Genomic DNA, 18,871 nt, shown 5'->3' with positions numbered 1-18,871 from the left:
TTTATTCGCTGGCAGTAAACCTCCCTTTGCTAACTGGCTGCTTCCAGCAGCACAATAGCACCTGACAGATTAAAGCCAGATATATCATGAACATCAGCTGAAACAATCCCACAGTGCCCTGCCTCTGTCTTCTCTGGTGAACTTTGGCATCAACCAACTGCATATTCAGCTACTTACTTACCGGTTCTCCAGGCTGCTTTCACTCCCCCCCCCAAACCAGCCCAATTCACAATTACTCATGTTCGTTCTTGTTACAGCTTTGGGAAAACACAAACAGTATTTAACAATCTTCTCCAGCATCACTACAGCCCTTCCTGGGGACAAATACACAACGTCTGTGCTTTCCAGATTGCCACCAACTGCTTATCTGTTTAACTCTGCATTGTGGTAAATCTCACTGTGATACAGACAGAGGGACAGTAATCGTTAAGGAATGTCTGCTGTAGTCCACGGGGTCAAAGCCTGTCTGCTTGCTGTAATTTCATAAATGTGGAATAAGAAGAAACTAAAACTTCCCTATTGCCTGCTGCAGCTCAAATCCTCTCTCTGACCACCCATGTGTTACCCTTGCTTCTTTGGCGGTCGTACTTGGATATCCTCTTCATCTCAGAGTAACACAAGGATAAACCCTAAAGTCTCTGAAGAGATTCTTTTTTCTCTTTCTGGAAGGTTAAGGTGCCCTACTCTTCTTAGGTGGTGCATTTTTGGCTGTTTTTTTTTTTTTTTTTTAATGGGGCTACAGGAATTTTCAAGACTGGTTTCCCAGTCACTGACTCATATAAGAAATACTTAAACTTTTTGCAACTTATTTAATCCTCTTTCCTCCATTGCCTCAAGGATGTTAATCTGTGTTTACCACTCTGTTTTACAGGGTACTTTTGAGGACAGTAACAACGTCCTCAAGTTAGAGGTAGTGCATCTATCCAAAGAAGATTGTCTGCCTGAAATTAGATTACTTAGATACAATCTTTTCCCTTTGCATCAGGGCTGAGATCTATCCATGACCATTCTCAAATACATAAGTTGTCCTCCACAGTTGAATCACTGCAGAAAAAATGGGAGATGATGTATCAAGTATTTTTACAACTCTGCCTGAGTATGAAAATACGCACACACATACCACACATAAGGGTCTCCTTTTGAAGGAGAAGCTGCCAATTAGCTGGCCCCACAAGGTTAATTTATAACTCCCTGGGACTTACACAGCTGTAGCCCATGGCTGCATGCAAGATTCATAATACCTGCTGAGGGACAAATCCTTTCAGAGACTTTTCACTTTGTTGTTCTGAATAACCCTTCATCAGTTTTCTGAGCATAAAAGCACAGTTGTGCGTGACCTCGGGAAGGTGCCTTCTTCACGGACATGGAGTGCAAAGGTAGGAATCAAAGCAGGCAGGCTCCTGCAATGAGATCCATTCCCCTTTATACCAATGTGGTTCTAAGTAGGCCTTCTGCGTATGAGCTACTGGCCCAATGCACAATTCCTGAGGACCAGGTATGGAACAGGGACAGACACAATGATGTTCAGCTGAATTTTCAGCCAAAAGGAAACAACAAACATAAGAAGCAAGTACTGCTTCCAGACATTTCAGGGGGGTGCTGGTTCTCAAATCTGAGTATAACACTCATTCTTTCATCGTAAATGAGGTTAAAAAATAAAAATGAGAAGAGAGAGCAAATCAGAGCAGCAGAGACAGTTACAAGACTCTTATTCTGAGATCATAATTGGCATGAAATTGATGATAAGGAGAGCACCACTGCTTCCCCTGCTTTGACCTCTGCAGCGCAAGATAAACAAAACTTCCTTGATAAAGTCTACAATGGGGTGTCAAACTCATTTTCACCGGGGCCACATCAGCCTCGCGGTTGCCTTTAGAGGGCCAAATGCAAAAGTAAGTGTCCTAAAATTTTGCATTCGACCCTCTGAAGACAACCGCGAGGCTGATGTGGCCCCCGGTGAAAATGAGTTTGACGCTCCTGGTCTACAATTTCAACTCTTAGAACGTATCTGGTAGTCTGTCAGCCACCTGCTTTGTACAGACAATATAATAATATTAGAGATCCTTAGAATGAAGCCAGCGTTTTGCTCAGCTCACCATCCAGACCTGGCTGGCTCCCTCGGCCAGGTGGACTGGGTACACACACCACATTTATGGCCCCAAATCAGGCCACCAGCATAAGGAGAAGCGTCAGTGGTTTGATTGCAAATGTCACCCCTGTGCATGTGCCATGGTAGTGTTCCCCACTGAAACTCTTCTTCTTTTTTGGAGACTGAGAGCATCTGCTGACTGGAGCATCCTTTCCAGTATTCCAGAGCCAGAACAGCTCACACGGAAATCAGACCCAGCAACTTACGCAGTTACTAACATTTCCATTAAGTCTACATGAATTTACAAAGAAGAAAAGAAAAAACAAAATCCCTCAACTTTTTAACTGCTGACCTCACGAATCACCACAGGTCTGAGGTAGCAGTGCCTAACTTGCAGGGCCACCCTCTGAGGGCACTTAGAGACAAAACTCAGCATATACAGAACATGTAGTGGTTTCATTAACTCCCACTCCCAATCATTTTGCAAGGGTCACAGGATATTCCTGCCTTTCCTTTCTTCCAAGGATAACCTTCCCCCTCCCAGTTATCGGCGCTAATACAACTGAATGTACATCCACACAAAACCATTCACAGAAGGAAGAAATGCCACCTCCAAATTAAGAAACTACCACTGGAGGAAAAATCCACCCCAAAGAAGTGACTTACTGAATCATTGACCTATTTCTGGTCATACACCTACATGCAAAACACTGAATCTGGATAATAACTCACCTGGAAAATGCAAGAAATAGCATGATTACACATTTTCTAATATATTTAATTATTAAACTGTCAACTTTAATGCTGAGGATAATTTCAAATTAAGACAATTTTTTTTTGTCATTCCCAGTGCCCTCTAATAGATCAATGTCCTGTTCTGGGACACTGGTACTGGAGCAAAAGCCCAACAGAGAACATTAATGGAAAAATACTTATTTTTAATAACTGAAAATAACAACACCAAAGTTTTAGTATAAGACCATGTGAAACAAAAGGCAGTTTGCAAAACTCACCATGAATTAAATGTGGGTTAGTAAAACAGCAACAAAAACTTTCTACAAAATGCCAGAATAATGTGATTGGTAAATATTTTGCCCAATTCTTGCTTGGATCCTCAAATTCAGTTAAAAACCTGGAAATTATCTGGCATATTCAGAAATTAATGAAGAAAATGAAGTTCCCAGAAATAACTGAAGGAACAGGAGTTTCTACACTCAAGCTGGAAATACAGGTAGTCCTGCACTCACACACAGATTTGGGAAGGAAGAAGCACCAGAAAGCCCAGAACCCGCACTACCACCAAGCCCTCATCCCTTGGGATATGCTAGCCTAAGAGAGACGCAGACTTCAGTCAGGTTCTGAATAATGCTAGTTTCCACATTACAAGAGAACATTGTATAACCAACATTTTTCACAGCTCCAGCTGCTCTTACTCCAGTTACCAACATGGCCAAGGAAACATCTTTCCATTTTGCTCTCTATAGCTCATCAGTAGTACAGGCATCTGTCATGCACTAATAGTCTGATAAACAACTGAAGCTGCTTATAGTTCATTCAAGGGAAATAATGTTATTTTCTGGGGTCATCTTATTATTTAGTAATCTGAGATGGCTCTGTCTAATTAATCAGAAGTAAATGAGAATCTTCTATTGGAAATGAAATTAATTACAGTTGAGGTATGCTCTCAACAGGAATAAGTCACTTCCCACCGTATTTTTAGATCATTTACCCAAACGACTTTCAGCTGCTTTATTTCCACATACAACAATGCCTACAGTTGAAAAGCTGACTTTAATCCTGAAGCCAACTGGATACCTGGCTATAAAAAGGATAACAAAGTCTACTAGAGCAGTCAAGTCAGTCTTGGCACAATGCAAGGCAGGAGCAAGGGTCATGGACCAGCTGCCAAAGCTCCTCATCCTGCGGTGGCTGCACACTGGAAGAATGATCCCACTGTCATAAAAGCTGCTACTCTTTCCTGGTTCAGATAAATCACCTATACAGCAATGGGGAACAGATATTACAGACAGTTTGGATGCAAGAAAATTGTCTTGGACTTTTTCAGAACTAGGTTGACCATCTCAGTCACCCATTTTAGACTGCCAGAAAATAAAGATCAGACAAAGTGACAGATAGACTCCTATGGGCTTAAAAGTTGCTATTATTTCCTTTGTAACTGTCTGCTCCACAAAAACAGTGAGATTTGAATGTCAAGCTGTATCTTTTCTGCCTCACACATCATCAGCAGTAACCCTGAAGGAGTATTTTGCAAAGGTCGCCTTTGCAGCTGTTTCAGATGTCTCTGCTATCACTTTACTTACGTTAGTCCCTAGGTATTCCCAGTAGAAAGGGAAATTATCTAGCAATAGAAATTTTCTGCACAGGTAAAGCCACAAAGGGAAGGGTTAGAGTTGGTAAAGATGACAATTGTCAATGTAGCTTACGGAAAAACGTGGGGTCTTACTTTGTTATGCCTCTAGGTAAAAATTGTGCAACCGGCAATTTAGCACTTAAGGTACAGGCAGGCAGAAACAAATTACGCTGATTCTCTCTTAGCCATTTCATGTGCCCTGCAAGAGTTAGCAGAAAAGTCTTGCTGTCTGTTGCTACGTGGAGTAACTTCAATAAATAGAAAGAGGAGTAACAGAAAGTCTCTGCTATAAAGTCTCTTCCTAATCAAAACTGAACAAGGCGACTATAATCCAACACACACTGAACCTGCCAGAGGACTCCTGCAGAGATCCCTCACTGGACCAGCCTGAGTTTAAACCCCTTTAAAGGAGGCAAACTGCATTTCTCAGGGCTAAGCCTTAAGATGAGTAAGAGTGCAGTGCCCTAGTGTTGTGCCCTTTATGCTTGGGACAAAAGGAGAGTTATTTCTGGCACTGATGCAACATGTGCTGGAATCAGTGGCCACTGCTCACGTGGGATGTGGCAGTTCCGCAGACGCAGTTGTCGGCAAGGGCCCGGGGCTGCTCAGGCTGTTCGGTGCAGATGGACATCCTCTATGAAATCACAAGTGACATTTTTAGCTTGGATTTGCAAACCACTATGAAGCTGGCACAGGCTGGGGGAAGTCAGCTTGCCCAGGATATGGCAGTTGATGTTGACCTCAACCTCGCAGAAGATATTTGCATTTAGGAATGAGTTTACTGGAGGGGATTTTTTTCACTGAGATTTTGACCCACCTAGTAGTTCTTGCTGCTCTACAATGAGACAGAGGTTTATTCTTTGTCAAACTCTTTTGTACTTCATTATTCAGCTCCTCTGTCTTTGGTGCATTACTGACGTTTAAATACCAGCATTTAATAGACCTGTGTTACATGTGAAGGAAAATTGTGACTTTTCATTTGCGGTCATATCCCTGTCAGTAAGCAAATGTAACACAAATGAGGAACTCAAAAATATGCTTTACTGCTAAGTGCCATATGAACTTGATTTTTGCTTCGACTGTACAATAGGCTCAACACAAATAACGTGTGTCTGCTCATCTTCTATGTAGTGTTTGGGCAACACATTTTTAAAATACCTTTGGTCATGCAAGATAAAACAAGTGAAAGCCAAAAACCATTCCGCACTTGTTCAATGCAGCTATGCCCCAGGTGTATATTCTGCTTTGAGGTAGCTATAAAAATTGGTAGCGGCCATAGTGCAGACACACAGCCCTGGACTCTAAGCATCCTTTTCCTGACCCTGAACTTGCTCACAAACTTTGCTAACTTACAGATTTTGGTTGACAGTTCAAATAACATCACAGGCAAATTTTGAAAATCCAACAAAACACCCGAATGGCTAAGGTGAAGCAGCAATAGACAACACCACAGAAATGAAAGCATCTCCTCCTGCTTCCAGTGCAGAAGAATACAACAACAGCGTATATGATGGTGTAGCTTTCACAATGGGAGTGAACTAGCAAGGGAGTTATGAAAATAGACAGGAAATGTAACAAAAGAAAACAGAACAACTACAAGAAAGAAAACAAATACAAAACCTGTGGAAACTTGAGAAAATACTTTAAGTCTCTACTTTGTGTAGTTTAGTTTTCATTGGTTTACAGCCACACCAGAGCCAATTTAGAGAAATCAGCCAAGAAGGTACTAACATGATTGTGACCAAGAAATGCAATTTACTCTGTGCTGAAGCCTATAACTTACTATATTCATTACTGGATTTGTGCCAAAAACATATGGCCAGACTCAAATTCGAAGATGTTCCAAGGTCCTGGATGCTACAGACTATCAGTGTGAGAAACGCCATATCACCTGAAAGCTGCCCAGCTGTTCACTGGCAAGCAATCATTTAGTTCATGAGACAGAATTTAAAATGGATCTATTTGGTGAAAATACCACCCTGCTCATTTTCCACTGCACTTCCAATATGCCTTTAGCAACAATCAACCAATAAATAGCTAGATTTAGAAACGAATTCATATATCCTTACCTACTTGGACTTCATACTCTGTGCTGTTCAGACTTCTGCCAGTGATAACATGTGAATGACGTGGAAGTCAGTGATAAAACTTCCACTGACCTTAAGGATGGTAGAATTTCAACCTAAATCCACGTTTTTTGGAAACCTACCCACACGGCTGCATAGGACTAACCTGTGTGTCAGAATACCCAGATTTCCCACACATACAAAACGTACTTTCTAATTCATGGCCTTTCCCCTTTTTTTAAAGGTTACACACATTTTTTCCCTTATGCAGTCTAATGCATTCATAGAAAAAAAACAAGTACTATTTCTTGCTAGTAGCAATCCAGATGTATGTGCACAGAATAATAATTTGATGCCTGCAGCATCACATAAAAAACTACCCAGCCACAGCACATGGGTTGCACAGAAACAGTCCCAACATGTATTTATTTGGAGGAACTATGGAGGAATAACTGCAAGGGGTTCTCTGGCTGCCTGTTGATTTACAGCCAGCCCACACCTTTTCAAAAAGCCACTGACTGTAAGTTTTGCCCTTGGCACCTACTCTGTCTCATCTCCATGTGGTACTTAGATTGACGGTATTACCTGAAGCTTCACCCAAAAGGGATTGGAAGATATGATCTGAAAAAAAGGATTAGCGCTACTTAACTGTACATGACTATATAGCCAGATCTAATTATACATTCCACAAAGAAAATATAGAGTACAATTCAGATGTAGGCAAAGATGAAAAGAGAGAGGCAACGCAGAAAAGCGTAATGAAATACTGTAATCATTCAATTTACCCCACAAGAGTAACCTCTCATGCTTTTGTCAAACTCTTCCTGGACCTGCTGCTTAGAGCAGCTTGTGAGAGTAGGACAAAATAGCCTATGGATTGAAAAACCATGTCAGAAATGCGAAAACAAAGAGAGAACAACAGAGCCAGAAGTCTAAATTTACTACCGGCAGAATGTGCAAAACAAGTGCAAAATTAATTTTTGTATCAGAAAAGCTTATATGTTAGTTGCTGAAAAAAACCTTTGATAGTTATAAGAATTAGTAACATGAAACAGAATGACTAAACTTTATATTAATATACACAACTAAAAATACTGATAAAATATTTCAAGCTATTGAAAATGTCAACTAAGAAGTTATGAAAACCATTTGCTATTTATGAAAAAGTTCCAACTGTCGAGCTTCTCCTTAGCTAAGAATTTGATGTTTTCTCCAACTACCTTGATGATTTCTTTACATACACTGCACCCAATCAAGCTGTGACATCATCTCTAACAGTGCAAAAACAAAGCTCTGAGGTGAGGAGACAAGAGCTGTAAGTAGTGACAATGGGTGACCCAAGGCAGAAGGGTGTCAGCAGAGTGAGAAATCTTATGATACAGAGCTTCTATAGCTTACATGGCTGCTGATAAAAAACATCATGATTTTCAGCAGCTGTGAAGAGACAGAAGACAGATGAACAGTCGGTGGCCCAAGATCTCCTAGAAAGTATTTCCCATTTGGATTGCAACAGGTTAGATTGTTCCCTCACCTGTGCCACCAAACTACCCTCATAATTTATTTTTGTTTAATCATCAACCTGGCACAGAAGCGAGTTCAGAAGAATGTAATTTTTATTTTGAAGCATTGGTATTTTAGTCTTTTGTGTGCACTGCTGTTCTTTGCCATTCCACACGGGTGCCTTTCATCATGGCAACAGGAGGTGGCTGAACCTCCTCTGCATTTCCTTCTCGCAGTAAAGCTGTGCTGACAACTCTTAACTTTTTATGTCATCTTAAATGCACAAGGTCAAAAAATAAATCCTCTTGCACTATGACTGGGTTTTCTTGCTAAATCAGCATTACTCCAAGACATATAAGCACATGAGTTTTTAAACATCGTCCTTAGGCTGTTTGTCTCCTCTGAATTCCTGTTGAATATTGATTTTGGATTTAAAGGTCCAGCTGCCCACCTCATCAGGTTGCCCTGGTGTATACAAACTTTGACTGTTTAATGAGTTATTTTAAATGTGCAGATACCTCAAGGACTAAAGAACACGGACAATGTGAACTTTTCTTCTCTTGCTTTATGCCACAAGGTTTTAAGATCAAACTATACCTTTACAGAAATACAGGCTTGCCCTTCAAGATATAACCACCAACCAGATTATTGTGTGTACTTCGGTTTTTCAGGTACATCTAAGGCAAATCTGCCTAGCCTTATAATCAATCTTAAAATACCAGAAAAATCACTCGATACTAAACTTTAGGTCACATGTTGGCTTTTGAGATATTCATAACTCTAGCAGACCTTATATTAAGCAAATGGAATTCATTTTATAGTCATTATCTGGATGCATATCTCCACAGGTGAGCTACCATCTAGACAGGTTTAATGGACAATTCCTCAGGCTGCCCTGGCAATTACTCCTGTACTGACCTGGAAGGATCATTAATATTAGGGAGTTGAGAGGCAATTCAATTTCCACTCTGGCTCAGCCCTAAGCTGCTTCTAAGTAGATGCTGTCAGCTGTGTCAAATTATGTATGGAGTCTGGGCAATGTGCAGGAGTATTAGGAACAGAGCTGGGAACGACAAACTCGATTCACAAAGTTTTCAGCCTGAACTTGAATAGTGGCCTAAGATACCAACAGACCAAAACCATTTGGTATGGGAAAACTCTAACAACCACCCAAAATATTTTTTTTTTAGGAGGTAAGATACTATAGGAAGAGCAAAACCACATATGGATTAGCACAGAGCATTAAGAGAGGAGCTGTTTTACAGAGTTGCATATTAAGAGATTCAAATGCATACAATAAAAGAAATGGCTTAAAAATGGCTTAATGGCAGAGCCTTGAGGAAGCCCAGCTAACAAACGCAAACAAGATTACACAATATACCTAATACAAAGTTTGGCTCCTCAGCCTCATATCTGCAGTCAAAAAAAAAATAGCATGGCTCAGACTCAATGCAGCAGGTAACCTTTTCACAATCATGAAAAACGCCCCCCAAAACCATAGGTCCTCTTCAACACAGTGGTTAAAACCTCTAAACTGGGATAAATCTGAGCAAACGTTTCCCACACTTTATTATCCACTGATTCATTTGAAAGAAAACAATGTATCGGAAAAGCCTTTCCTCTTTACTTTCTGTCTAATGAGGGTAAAATTAGGCATTTATGTACAGACAGAAAATGCTGCTTCTTCTCTTTAAAGTCCTCTTTACCTCTCTTGGTAACCCTTGTCCTCACCTTTGTCTTTGCTCACTATCACGATACACCCGTCCCACCAGGTGCCAGCCCTGGTTCTGCCAGCAGAATTCCCATGGTGCACACAGGCGTGATAGTGCCACAGCATTTTAACTCTTCTTGGGGAGAATAAGGAGCGAGAAAAGATCACGCACCTCTCCGAAGAAGCTGAGCACTCTCCCACAAACACATACCTTTCTGCGTGTTTTCAAGGTATTATGGAAAGCTTTGTAACCGATGCTCTTTTAAATTAGATGCCTTGGAGGTTTGTTATTTAAAAATAAATAAATAAGTAGACGAAAAGCCTTGCTCTTCGGTGTTAGAAACAAGCAAATAAACAATCAATCTTTTAGAAATACACAAACACTTTCATTGTCATAAACATGCAGCAATTTACCCTCCCCCAAAAGATTAGAATGAACTCATTTAAAAATCAAGCTACTTTGCATTATATATCACAAAATATTAGTCAGTCAGATATAGTCATTCATTTGTAAGCAATTTTTCTCATCAAAACATGCATATAACTCACAGGAATTCCAGTTGTGCAAATGCTCACTGAAAAAAAATCAAATCAAAACAAATACACACATACGTACACACACACACATACATGCAGATTCTGAGCCAAAATGAAAAGCATGCATGGTCAGGGTTTAAGTATCATTTAAGCCAAAGTAATTGCTAGATTATTAAAAAGAAAGCCTGGCAACTACTTGAAGCAGGTTTTATTCATGCTTTTATTTGATTCTTCTCAGTTTTCCTTTCCTTTATACTCATTTGAAGCAAACATGCTCAAAACCATCTCTATTGTTTAAAAAAGCAGAAGAGAAAAAACAGAAGCATCCATGCTCTAGGTACCAAAGCGTTATTTTCCTTCAGCAGAAAAAAAAATAATAATAAAAGCTTTTCTGTATTTAAAACAGACATCGTGCAGAAATTTGATCATAATATTAATGACATGCAATCTCCAAGGAGACATATTCTAATTTAAAAAAAAAAAAAAAAAGTCATTTTCAGTAACCGGTGCAAATGCCTTTTTTTTTTTTTTTTCCTCTCCTCCTTGCTGTCAGACTAATGGTATCTTAAACCCTGCATGCTGCAGTGCTTCGCCTGTGCTCTGCATCGCCTGTGAGAGAAGAAGCTACCTGCGAGTTTTCACAGTGCCATCTCATATCCATGTCTGCCTGGCTACCCTGCGTGCTTACGGCTTATTTTTTTTTTTTTTTCCTTCCCCCCCCTCCCTCCCCCCGCCTTAATTCTTAATGGAAATCCTAGGAAATTTAGTCCATCCTCTGAAATCAATACTGCTGACAGCCGCGCTGCCTCCGCGGGAGCGCCGGGTGACAAATGGCCTGCGCACCAGCCCGGCCTATCAGCGCCCGGCACACGGGCGGCGGCGCCGCCGAGACACGGCGCCCGCTACGCGTGCCGCCGCCCAGCCAATGGCCGCGCCCGGCTGGGCGTAGGGGGCGGGGCGGGGACACTGCGCGGGGCCACCGCCCGGGGCCGCCGCCTGGAGCAGCGCTGCGCTGCGGAGCGGAGCGGAACGGAACGGAGCGGAACGGCCCCGCCCCGCCGGGGAGGGCGGAGAGGGAGCGCCGACACCCCCTTGGGGGAGGCAGTTTTGCCTTTGATGGGGTAGTCCTGGACATCAACGCGGAACACCTCGGTGCATTAATCCAACGTTTTAAAAGTTAAGGTGAAACGGAGAAATAAACTTAACAGCGGAGTCAATTATACTGTTAAGAGGCATTCTTTATTTTATCAGCAGTGGGGATCATCCTTCATAAGAGTGAGTGTCAGGAAGATGGAGCCAGACTCTTCTCTTGTCCTGTCGCACTAACGACAGGATAAGGGGCAATGGGTATAAACTGGAACACAGGAGGTTCCACTTAAATTTGAGAAGAAATGCCTTCATGGTGAACGTGACAGAGCACTGGAACAGGCTGCCCAGGGGGGTTGTGGAGTCTCCTCCTCTGGAGACATTCAAAACCCGCCTGGACACCTTCCTGTGTAACCTCATCTGGGTCCAATCCCAACCCCAACCCTACTCCGGCAGGGGGATTGGACTGGATGATCTCTCAAGGTCCCTTCCAATCCCTGACATCCTGTGATTCTGTAAAGTGCTGCAGTGACTGGATGCTCTTGCATTGCTTATATTCACATAATCATTACATATGCATTACAAATCTTGAAAATTTTGACATACATCTATACTAAGAAATAATTGATGATGTTAGTTATAATTGTTTAGTTTCTTAACTTACAATACACCTATTAACTATTAGTTAAATATAAACTAGGCACTCTGCTTCTAAACAGTGTGTCACTTAATCTTCTGTCTCCCTCTTGTCATGCAGAAGGATCTAAAACTTGAAAAATATCCCCTCGTTTTGCAGGTGGTCAGAAAGCATTTATCTGATGTCAATTGGTTAATGATGGGTACGTCTTTTGCAACTTAATCACAGTATACATGAATTTGGCGGCTTCTCTTCAAAGGCCCGACTAATGAGCCAGGGGCTGCGAAATGAGCCCACAAAACGGAAGGTTCTCCTTCCCCCCAGAATCCCTCCACCTGCTGCAGCCGGCACCTGCCTGCAGCGCGTCTGGGCCACGCTATGGAAACCCCGCTGTGGACACCTGGACTATGGAAACCTGCGCTGTAACGCTGAGCTGCGCTCACCCAGCGCTGGCCACAGCCAGAGCAGGTCCCCAGTGCTGCAAGGTCCCCCAGGGTGCTGGGAGCAGCCTTGATGCAGAAAGCAGCCTGGTAAAACACTTCATGCAAGCTAGTAGAGAAACCCAAAACTCTCCAAACGTATGTCTCTTCAACAGACAACAGACAACTTAAAAACAATTAAATTTTCTTTTGATTTGTCCTAGTGAGAATTTTTCCTTCTAAGTTTTAGCAAATCCCAACAGTCCCATGTGTATAAAGTTACCAAGTGCCCACGTTACTCTCCTGTAAGGCTTTTCCAGAAGCCCTCAAAACTACTTTGAATAATGTATGTCTATGCTAAGGAAAAAGACAAGTGAAATTCAAAAAGGTCAGGTGGAATGACCTTTGCCATTCTCCTAACGTGAGCTCAGAGACAATAAGGTTGCCCAGACATACCTTACCCTCTCGCACCCCTTTTAGTGGCAGCATGCATTGCATGTTTTTAAAGGCATTTTGAACTTGCAACACCATTTGACAAATCACACATCTGTATGTACAGTACTGCTAATGGCCAAATACCGTGGCAGAAAAACAAAGCTAATGCCATGTCTTGATATATTTCACCATGGGCAATAAATTGAGATGGATTAATAAGATGATCTCTGTATCACAAACACCAAACCAGGTTCAACCCTAAGGTGTGTGGCTCAGTATATTTTGGTAGACTTACATAGTAGTGCCAAGATTTTTAATATTCAGTTATTAAATTTTAAGCATGTGTAACACGTGTCTGGAGGTTGTTTGTTTTTTTTTTTTTCCCAATGAACTGAAGAATAATAGCTAGCTAGCAGCAGAGCTGCTTGGTGGACATGGGTGCTGTCTGCATATGTTCATTTGGCTGTAATTCATTGAAACAAATATAGTTAATACTGAAAGCAATGCTGCATGACTTGTTGGAAGTGGTGTCACTGTTCATTAAATGTCTTGTCTGTCTGTGCTACATGGTGCTAATTAGAGAAAAGCCTCTGCCTTGAGTCTGTCACACCTGCCTGGTGGCAGAACCTGATTCTTGACCCTGAGACTGGCAACCTTCAAGACAACATGCAAGTGGATGGCACAGAGAGTGCCATGCTCACTTGTCCTACACATCTTTTTATAAGTTTATTTTCTTCTAGTGTGGGAAAACAAAATTAAAAGGTCTCCTGGAGCTGGACATTATATTTTGATAGCCCCCAGTTGTGAATCTCAGCATTTTCGCTGAGGGCAACTCTTGGCCCTCCAAGGAGCACCCTAGAAATCCCAAGGTCTTGACTCGGCACCGTTCCCCTTTATGAAGGTGGCAGAATACACCATCAGGCCATAACTACATGGTTGCTTGTGCAGTATTTTGCTGTGGCAGTGGCAATGGTCAATCCTTCTGCCTTTTTTGCCTGTCCCTTTCTCAAGGACCAGGGCAGAGGACAGCAAGGGCAATGCTGATGGTTTGCAGCTGTGCTCGGACTGCCCTGCTGGCATCAGCATCAGTTTCCCTGGGTTGCCTGACAATAACCCCTGTTGAGGCTGTGTCCTCAATTAAAGGAGTTGATCTGGGAGAAAAAACAAATAACTCTTCTTTTCATTAAGGACATTATCTAAATGAGAATACTAAATACCATTTCAAGCAGTCCAAACAATGGGGTTCTTTCACATTCACCAAGTCAAACTTTTATTAACCCCAGCATGTGCCTTCCTGAAAGACAAGACTAAATTATCTATGATATTTCGCTTGAGGCAGTATTTTTCAGTGGTGTGATTCTACAATAACACTATTAACAATAACGGACTGTCATATGTCCTATGTGCTGTTATCCAGGGGACTGTCCTGGTTTTGTTAAAAACCAAGTTTCTCTTTTAGTGAATTTGCCTGTCAGCTAAAGCCTTCATATTAGCTGCATTTTCCTGGAGAATCAGATATATGTTTTGGTAAACATAGCAATGGAATGCGAAGTTATTGATAAGCATGGATGGACATCTCGCGAGAGGGGCAGTGAGAAAACAGGTGACCAAGAAACTGACCAACTAGGTATAATATTCCATTCACGTGAATACTTCATATAAAAGTGGGAAATCACGAGGATCTCATCCCTTTTTTCCCTTTTGCTTATGGCCGACATGAGGAGAGGACCTTGCGAGTTGTCCCTGTGAACTGAGGCCCAGTGACAGACTGAATCCAGCTCCGGTTGGCTGCAGAGTCCAATCCAGGACTTTGGGTGCTGGCTCTGCAGTTGCTGAGACTTTCAAGATTGGTTTTGTATATTTTGTTTTATTTTCTCTATTCTTATTAGTAGCATTAGTAAAACATCTTTAATTTTTCCAACTCTCTTCTCTCTGTCTTTCTTTCCCTCCCGATCGCCTGTCCTTAGTGGGAAGGGGGAGAGGGAGGCGGGGAGGAGAGGAGGTTAACAATACATCTGTCACAGTTTTATTGTCACCCTGCAATCAAAACCCTCGACAGGGACAAACGTAGTAATGACAGCAACAGCATGGAGGAGGAACAGCAGATCCCGACTCCTCTCAAGTGCTGAACAGATAATCTGTGAGAACGGGATGCTGTTTTGGAAGCCTTGCCTTGAAGTGCCAGGAGAAATGCTGCAGAGCATACCTTGCTTTGAGCAATGCAAGGTCAGAAAGGTAGAATGTACAGATTCTGCGTGCCCAGCAAAACAAAGCTTATAATGGAATGCTTTCTGTTGGAGAATATCCCTCCATCTAACCAAATTCAGATGGTTTTTTCCTTTTCATGGAGATGCAGCTGTATGTGTATCATGTGTCATGTGCTATGGTGTGATATGGAGATACAGTAAACAATGTGGTTAGGATTGATTTTACCCAAAGAGTCTGAAGACATTGTAAGCATTGCGGGCTTTACAGAGCAAAGAGGTTAGAAATGAACCTGAATTTACACTTAAGTACCTGTGAGTTCACATTTAAGCAAATATTCCTGAGTGCTTTGTTGAATCAAAGGCATATATACAGAAAATAACACTAAATACAAAAAGGCAATGAACCTGAATTTGAGTAAACACTCTCAAGCTGTACATAGGTTTTGCTAAATGTATATATTCTGCCAAATATATACAAAATATTGCTTAAGGACCTGCTTGTCAATGCAATGAGGGGTAGGAAATTAGTAGTATAGCACATATTTCATAGCAAGGGACATTGTGGCAAATATCACAAAGACAAATCTATGTGGTTACTAAAATGCAGTAACAGTGTAATGCTTGAAAAAGCTACACCAAAAAAAAAAAAATGACATAAAATCCAACATAGATACACAACCAAGAACAGAAAAAGCCAAACTTGAGATATGATTTAAATCTAAATATGCTACATATTTCATTAACTAGACAAGAACTGCACAGACATACCATCATTAAAATCCTCACTACTGCACAGAACAGACAGTTAAAATTACCTTAATTTATCTAGGAAAATGATCTACCCAAAAGCAAAAATGCCTTTTTTTTTTTTTTTCTCCCAAATACCATTTTATAAAAAAAAAATTGTACCTACAATTCAAAGAGAGGTGGAAACTTAAAGTTCTTACAACTTCAATCTACAGGCAAGCACAAAGGAAACAGTTTGAGATTAGAGTGAAACTCTTCATATACTTTGATTTTCGCATGAACAAATAATGTACTTAAACCTTGTGCTTTTAAAATCCAAAAGCACTTGACAGCTTGCAGCAGTTTATCAGTAAGTTCACATGCATGTGTCCACGTGCACACACAGCTACAATCCTAGATAACCACTCCACAGGCTGAAATACATTACCCACCACTTCTAATGCTCTTAATGAATGTGAAAGTTATGAGGGTTTTAAATATAAACTTCTAAGTGTCCTTAGGCATTAGGTTGGCATTTCAGCCTGGGAGTCACATCTCCCTCATCAGGTGCACCTTTGCTGATACCCAGTCACCTGTAAACCCCTAAATATTGTCCTCGGGAAGAGTATTTCACAACTTTGAGGCATATGTGGATTTGCAGTCTACTGTGGGTTTTAATTTCATCATTACTCATATGCAAATTCATTCCTATCCAGAGAGAGCTGGTATTAAGGAGGTAGCCTTAGTCTTTTTGCAGAAGAACTGGGGCAGAATTTGGGACGTCATCAACGTTACATCTTCTCCACTTTGCCCCTGAAGACTTCTGCAAGACTCCGCTCTGCTAAACTACCAAACTCTGGGAAATAAATGTCAGTGTCAACACTTTCTGTCATCTCTGTAACACTTATTGTACTCTGCACCTGTGACAAAATTACCCCCTTCTGGCAGGAAGTCTGTAATCTGCTTCCCGGAGGTCTGAACTTTCCCATCACGCTGTCAGCCAAACTGCGCCCATCAGACCAGCTTGCAGATACCTCTGTTCCTGTGGATCAGAGGAAAACAAGCTTGACAGTGATGAAAATCTTTAAGAGAACTGCCTTCCACTGCTCAAAAGGTCAAGATCTTCCTCCTTCTTTAAGCAAATGGAAGCAGAAAAACTGTCACTGGAAGAAATTACCCTCTCAAGAAACCATAATTTAGATCAATCCTACCTGTTTGTAACTAACAGCTGCCATGAGACAAAGTACAGTCCCAAAGCCTGTACTACCAAAAAACAAACAAAATGTACCTTTTAGTGGGCACACACATATATTCATTCTCTACCTCCTATTATCACTTACTTACTATTCCTTTACTTTTATTCTGATCTTTCCAAAACCTTCTATACATGGTTAATCAACACTGTCATAATAACACACAGGGAAAACTAGATGATATGCAGGTATCATGCTAATTATATAGGGAACGTTTGTCTCAATTGCCTCCATAAATTTAATTTCTTACCCTTACTAATATTAACAGTACCTGATTGCTTGCAGCTATCTGGTTCAGTCATAACTATTCATTGCTTTTTCTAGGATGAGTGGGACAAATTACATGGGAAGATGCATAGATAAAAATTTAAGAATGAGAAAGAAGTCAGCTACTTGTATTGAAATCTTTCCAAAGATGATTAAAAGTAATCAACTGCAAACCTTAGTATTTTTGAAATGGCAAAATCACTAGAAGAATATTTAAGGCTGAGCACCTGTAGAAGAATGAGGAAGACAATTTGCTCCTAGACTGATCCTATCTACAGAAGCAGATACAGAGAAACAGTGTATGATGCCCTTCAGTGGAAAATAACAAAAAAACCCCACATCACAACAACTACAAACCCCATCTTCCCCTACACACAAGAAAAAACAACCCACCAAAACCAAAACAAAATGAAGATCAGATGAGATAAATTCAGAGCAGAGCACTCTCAGATTTTGGAGGTATCATGCCCATGCTTTGATAATTAAAAGTAATTCAGAATGCCGATGTCTAATTCATCACAAGGTTCCATTTCACCCCTATAGCTACACAAAGATACCCAGTATGACACAGAAATTATTCACCCTTGCTATCCCGTGCAGGCAGGAGAAGCAGGTTTGCCCTCCCATTTCAGTCAAGGAAGTATTAAGGCTGCCTTAACTTGCACCTGACCATTCACTGTCTGAGAGACTTGTAAAGACATCATCTGTCTTGATTGCTGCACTAACAACAGCTCTGTAAAGGTCACAAAGTCCAAAATAAATGAGGGGGATTCTTGTGAACCCTCTTGCTTCTTTTGTAGAGGGGCAAAGGTAGCACAACACAATGATGGACCAGATCTCTTTGATTTGTTATCTTAAAGCAACACCCAGCGATTTTACTCGTGCTATTCTGGTTTTAGTCGATGTCAGTTCAGTCCCTGGGTGTATTAGGGAACACGAATTATCTCCAGAGGTTCAGAAGAGTAGATGAGCCTGGGGAAAGGGTTTAGCTCAGAGCAGCTGAGGAAGAAGCAAACTTCTAAATTGTGTAAAGGTTTTCTCCTCTTGCAAACAGCAACAGGATCCAAAGGAGAGGGGAGAAAGAGCTCCAGTGCCTTCAGAGGCACACCAACAACGTGTGTTTTCCAGAAGATGCACAAGAAGTTGTAATAGGCTAAAAACACAAGTCAGGGAGGGAAAACAGGAGACAAAGCCCCACAGCTGCCTTTTGCTCTGTGCTCTTCAGCATGTCAGAGATCACCTTCTCTTTCCCTCAGACAAGCGAAACAAAGAAAATGAGTCTTTGTGTTCTTTTCTTCTGGGTACATAACGTGCATCTGTGTGCACACAAATAAATAAACCAGGAACAACTTCAGATAAGGATATTCTGTGAACAATAAAGCTATTTATAACATTTCATACCTGTGTCAACATTTGATAGTTAAATGTTTCAATATGATTGTGTACTTCAGAAATTATGTATTTCAAAGTAATTCTCTCATCAACTTTGGCAGGGTCAGGAAAGAATTCACCTCCTTGTGTCATCCTCCTGTATGAATAGCAGAGGCAACTGCCTATATCAAAATGT

General features: G+C 41.2%; 1 protein-coding gene across 37 annotated transcripts in view; it reads right to left on the bottom strand.

The window, feature by feature from the left end:
* Window positions 1-18,871, bottom strand: part of NRXN1 (neurexin 1) — a 731,497-nt gene that overhangs the window by 43,456 nt on the left and 669,170 nt on the right. Inside the window, exon 1 of one of the 37 annotated variants that reach the window (XM_065835487.2) lies at window positions 10,903-10,996. The exons of the other annotated variants lie outside the window; for them this stretch is intronic. Within the exon in view, the coding sequence (XP_065691559.1) occupies window positions 10,903-10,935 (33 nt within the window). The 5' untranslated portion in view covers window positions 10,936-10,996. Of the gene's footprint in view, window positions 1-10,902; window positions 10,997-18,871 lie in introns of those variants that run through there. 37 annotated transcript variants of the gene reach the window in all.

Source organism: Patagioenas fasciata, chromosome 3 (genome assembly GCF_037038585.1).
Source record: "Patagioenas fasciata isolate bPatFas1 chromosome 3, bPatFas1.hap1, whole genome shotgun sequence".
In the NCBI taxonomy this organism is placed as follows: Eukaryota; Metazoa; Chordata; class Aves; order Columbiformes; family Columbidae; genus Patagioenas; species Patagioenas fasciata.
This window is presented reverse-complemented; position numbering and strand designations above follow the sequence as displayed.